The following is a 5,151-nucleotide window of genomic DNA, read 5'->3' as shown; positions in this document are numbered from 1 at the left end:
TACCGTGTCAGATTTGTATATTTGGGGAAATGTTTGTGGGAACTTTTCGGTCTCTTTCGCACGCAGAGAGAGAGACAGAGTGTAATGATCTCATCTAAAGAGCATAGGGGCTACTGAAGTGTGGGACAGAAATGGCCTGTTGTACTGGCATGCAGTCACATGTTGTATGGCTGTCAATGTGCTGTGGCTAACCTCATGATAGAGTACCTGACTGGAAACTGGTGATGTCACAGTGATGTAACATTTCCAGGAAATTGACGGGCTCACTGGGAGTCAGGAGGGTCAGATAACAGATAGTGTAGTCTGTTGACCATGGCGTCAACCAAGACCGACTTCGGCAGAGGTCAAACACAAACTTTCCCTTATGACCTTTTAAAACTGCTCTTATTTAAATGACAATTCCTAAATATACTTTAACATAATGGACAAGGTGCCTGAGGGTGGCCTTACAGTTAAGGGCGCTGCACATATACGTTCTCCACCCCATTCTAGCTTTGACTCGACTGATAGCTACATTGAGGAAAAGTGTACTTTCTATGCCTGTGATATGTGGCTGTCCCACCTAGCTAAGTTGCTCTGGATAAGAGCATCTGCTAAATGACTAAAATGTTAATTGTACGTATCCTGGCGACTACACAGCATCTCCCTCCTCTCAGTCCCCCCTTTATTAACAGAGAAGGTATGAAATTAACAAACAAAAACACAGGAGAGTTCAAGTTCTCCTTTAAAACAAAACGACAAGGTTTGAAGTTCTCCATTAACTAACGTGTCCTCTGAAGCGCAGTTGGTACAGCGTGGCGCTTGCAATGCCGGAACAGTGGGTTCGATTCCTGGGACCACTCGTAGGTATAACAAATGACTGCGTTGCTTTGGGTGAAAGCATCTACTAAATGACAGATATTATGATATATTATCTAATACGGTAAGCAGTATGACCACCCTTCAACCTAGAGAGATAGCAGGCCAGATCAATTCCTGTGACATGAATAGATTGCAACAGTGTCTCCTGCTCCTTGGTAATGATGTAGGCCAGTAGGTCAACTGTGTTTGTAGGTCAATCGACAGTATCGATCTACATGGACTTTGTCTGCAGTCGCTGTGATTGGCAGACATCTAAAAATCAATGAAATGCTTTGCCTCAACAGGTCAAAGCAACAGATAAGTTTGAATTTGGACAAGCTGGGAAGTCAGAAAGATGACATAATTACACCGACTGTTTTGAAATACTTTTTAGTTCAACTTTTTATGAAAATGCTTAAAATGACACACACACTTTTTAAAAAATAAGACTCCGATGAGTTGTTGCATATTTTAGAGCTTTTCATTTCTCTCCAGGGCATTGTGTACAATCAAATCTTTTACAGTACATTTGCTCCCCGCGACCCCCATCCCCCCCTCCTCCCTGACCCTAATAAATATAGTACATCCTTTGATCACTCACTGTTTGGCCGTGCACAGCAAGGCTCACACACTTGCACAGGCGAGAGACGGAAGGAGAGAGGGGGGCAGGGAGCACAACGAGGAAAGAGAGAGAGGAAGAGTGAAAGACAATAGGAAGGGGGATGAAAAGGAAAACAATTAGGAAAAGAGAAATGGTTTATGATAGACAGTGAGGGGGGAATCAGATGGGGGGTGGGGGGGGCAGAAAATAAAATGAGATGACCTTACGACAAACAAAAACAAGAAAACAGGATAGACTACAAAATGAAGATATAAAATGAAAAGGAATAACATATCAATTTGAACTCACAAACACAGTACTGCAATAGATTCCCTTTATCTTTTTCCGGGCCTAGACTTCTGGTTGGTCCCAGTCCAGTTTACACGAGAAAGTCACTAGTTTATTGCATCTCTCTGTTTACCTGGACTACGGCGTCTGCGTCCCAAACGGCACATCATGTCCTATGTAAGTGCACCACACTATAAAGGGAATAGGGTGCTATTTGGTCCGCAGACTGGTCTACAGAGTAGTCGGTAACCCTGAAACACTTCAAGTCCGATCCAAATAATACAATTAGAAGTTGACCGAGTGCGGAAAAACAAACAAAGTCATAATCATACTAATCTTAATAATACCAAATGTAACAGTGACGATGTGACGATGAGGACACTTCTTTCTAATACATAGACTTCTCCGTCTTCTTCTCCAACTCCAGATCTTTGCTTGCTCGTCTCATTTTGCCCTAAACACACTTTAGTGACATACTACTTTTTACACATTCAAAAGGTAGTATAAATCACCAAATATCATTATTGCTATGACCAGGAAATATAAAATATTAATTTTATAGCTCTTTCTTGGTCCGTGCTGAAGTATTAACACAGAGCATATAGAAGGGAAAAAAATTCACTCGCATTGAGAGCGGGACAGGACTTTTCGAAATCAAAGTCGTGTAAAATAAATACTGTAATGGTCTGGCGCACACAATCATCCTTCGCTCTCTCTCAATTCCCAAAACGACCCAGTCACCCTCAAAAAGACAGCTAATGATAAACATGAGCTAGTAGAGGATTTAGGAGTCTTTTTGTATTATTCACGTCTGAAAATAAAAAGTATTGTTTTGAATTGACTCTCCCAGTGGACGTACTGCCTCTGTCAGAGATCAAGCCTTTAAGATGGAAGCTGCTGATCCCAGATGGAGAGAAAGAGAGAAAGGAAGAACGACTAAAATTGTTGGATTACAGAAAGTCTCATGTATCTATCCCCCCTCTCGTCGCGCTCTCCTCATGTGTCCCTCATTTCCGGAGGCTCAAGGGGGACTTAGCTGAGCGGACCCCTCACACCGAGGCCATTTGAAATGCGTTGGACCCGAGTCTATCCATTTGAAATGCGTTGGACCCGAGTCTATCCATTTGAAATGCGTTGGACCCGAGTCTATCCATTTGAAATGCGTTGGACCCGAGTCTATCCATTTGAAATGCGTTGGACCCGAGTCTATCCATTTGAAATGCGTTGGACCCGAGTCTATCCATTTGAAATGCGTTGGACCCGAGTCTATCCATTGGAAATGCGTTGGACCCGAGTCTATCCATTTGAAATGCGTTGGACCCGAGTCTATCCATTTGAAATGCAGCAGCAGGGCTGCACATGCTGAAATGCAGTCGATGGTCTGTCTTGAAAATGTCTCTTGGCTGCTCAGGCAGGGGAGATGGTTCAGGGAGAGCAGCATGGTTGGTTGCCTGTGAGGAGCGGATGGTACTATACAAACTGGCCAGCCTTTAGCCCTGACTGTGGGAGATATGGTAATGTAATGACTATGTTATTGCTGTAGTCCTGAAGACATTCCCAGTCTAACTGTCTGGACGTGAGAGGTGGTGGTGACTATGGAAGGTGGAACTTGGACTGAGGTGTGGGGAATTATGGGTAGTGTAGTCCCCCCAAAGGTCTCTCACCCCCCAACCCCATTGCAGGTTGCTCAAACTGAGGCGTGGGGAGTTATGGGTAGTGAAGGTCCCCTACAGGTAATTCCCATTCCCCCCACATATCTCCCTGTCTGTTTTGAGTAGAGAAGCAGGAGTGGCGCTTTGGGGTCGGGTGAGAGTGAGTCACTCTCCCTGATTGGCCCAGCCGGACCCTCCCCCTTTGGCTACCTCCCCCGTGGTCTATTCATACCCACTTGAGGGCTGGTGATGGCTGGAGGATCAGTGCTCAGTGAGAGACTCTGAAGTGGGGTTCGAGGGGGGATCCTGCTGGACTTCTGGAGTGACGACGCCACGGTGGAGCTTTTCCAACGACTGTTTCATCTGAGGGAGAGAGAGAAGACAGAGGAGAAGGCTAATGTCATTACGACAGCCATGATGACTCACTCATGAATAACAGTGAAGCCGTTTGTAAGCCTTGTGTACGCTTTGTAAATGAAGTGCGCACATAGAAAGTAAACACACACACCTGGTCTAGCAGAGTGACTGAGGATTGGAGGATCTGTTGCCATTTGCCCAGCTGGGCCTGGTGGAACTGTCTCTGGAGCTGCAACACCTGGGCCCACTCTCCTGCAGACTGGGGTAGAGGACTGGATGGAGAGAAGAGAGGAGAAGAATGAGAGGGAGGGAGAGAGAGAGCAAGAGAAGAGGAGTTAGTTCACATGCTAGAAATGCAGCGCTGGTGGTAAGTAATATCCAATGAAAGTGTTGGTTTGTTCTTGAGCAACGGAAGAGAACAAAACTAAATCATAGAACAAAACAGAACAGTGGGAATCAGAGGTGCATTTAGTTGTAGTTTAAATCTAATTTTAAATCAAAAGGAGAATAGGACAGTGTCACCTTGGTTTCTCAAATGACTGCCTCGCCTGGTTTATCAAATACTTCTCTGATAGAGTTCAGTGTGTCAAATCGGAGGGCCTGTTGTCCGGACCTTTGTCAGTCTCTATGGGGATGCCACAGGGTTCAATCCTCGGGCCGACTCTCTTCTCTGTATACATCAACGATGTCCCTCTTGCTGCTGGTGATTCTCTGATACACCTCTACGCAGACGACACCATTCGGTATACTTCTGGCCCTTCTTTGGACACTGTGTTAACTAATCTCCAGACGAGCTTCAATGCCATACAACACTACTTCCGTGGTCTCCAACTGCTCTTAAACGCAAGTAAAACTAAATGCATGCTACTCAACCGATCACTTCCCACACCCGCCCGCCCGACTAGCATCACTACTCTGGATGGTTCTGACTTAGGATATGTTGACAAATACCTAGGTGTCTGGTTAGACTGTAAACTCTCCTTCCAGACTCACATTAAGAATCTCCAATCTAAAATTAAATCTAGAATCTAAATCTAGAACCTATATCGCAACAAAGCATCCTTCACTCATGCTGCCAAACATACCCTCGTAAAACTGACTATCCTACCAATCCTTGACTTTGGTGATGTCAATTACAAAATTGCCTCCAACACTCTACTCAACAAATTGGATGCAGTCTATCACAGTGCCATCCATTTAGTCACCACAGCCCCATACACTACCCACCATTGCGGCCTGTACGCTCTCGTTGGTTGGCCCTCGCTTCATACTTGTTGCCAAACCCACTGGCTACAGGTCATCTACAAGACTCTGCTAGGTTAAGCCCCGCCTTATCTCAGCTCACTGGTCACAATAGCAGCACGCGCTCCAGTAGGTATATCTCACTGGTCGCCCCCAAAGCCAATTCCTCCT

General features: G+C 45.3%; 1 protein-coding gene across 4 annotated transcripts in view; it reads right to left on the bottom strand.

The window, feature by feature from the left end:
• Window positions 1-1,214: 1,214 nt before the first annotated feature.
• Window positions 1,215-5,151, bottom strand: part of LOC110503999 (protein Aster-A) — a 34,592-nt gene continuing 30,655 nt past the window's right edge. For all 4 annotated transcript variants that reach the window (XM_090229193.1, XM_090229194.1, XM_036973605.2 and 1 more), the window contains exons 18-19: window positions 3,890-4,010; window positions 1,215-3,744 (exon numbers count right to left, since the gene is read on the bottom strand). In XM_090229193.1, the coding sequence (XP_090085319.1) occupies window positions 3,643-3,744; window positions 3,890-4,010 (223 nt within the window). In that variant the 3' untranslated portion in view covers window positions 1,215-3,642. The remainder of the gene's footprint in view (window positions 3,745-3,889; window positions 4,011-5,151) is intronic.

Source organism: Oncorhynchus mykiss, chromosome 3, assembly GCF_057628025.1.
Source record: "Oncorhynchus mykiss isolate SJ-2025 chromosome 3, ASM5762802v1, whole genome shotgun sequence".
NCBI lineage: Eukaryota > Metazoa > Chordata > Actinopteri > Salmoniformes > Salmonidae > Oncorhynchus > Oncorhynchus mykiss.
This window is presented reverse-complemented; position numbering and strand designations above follow the sequence as displayed.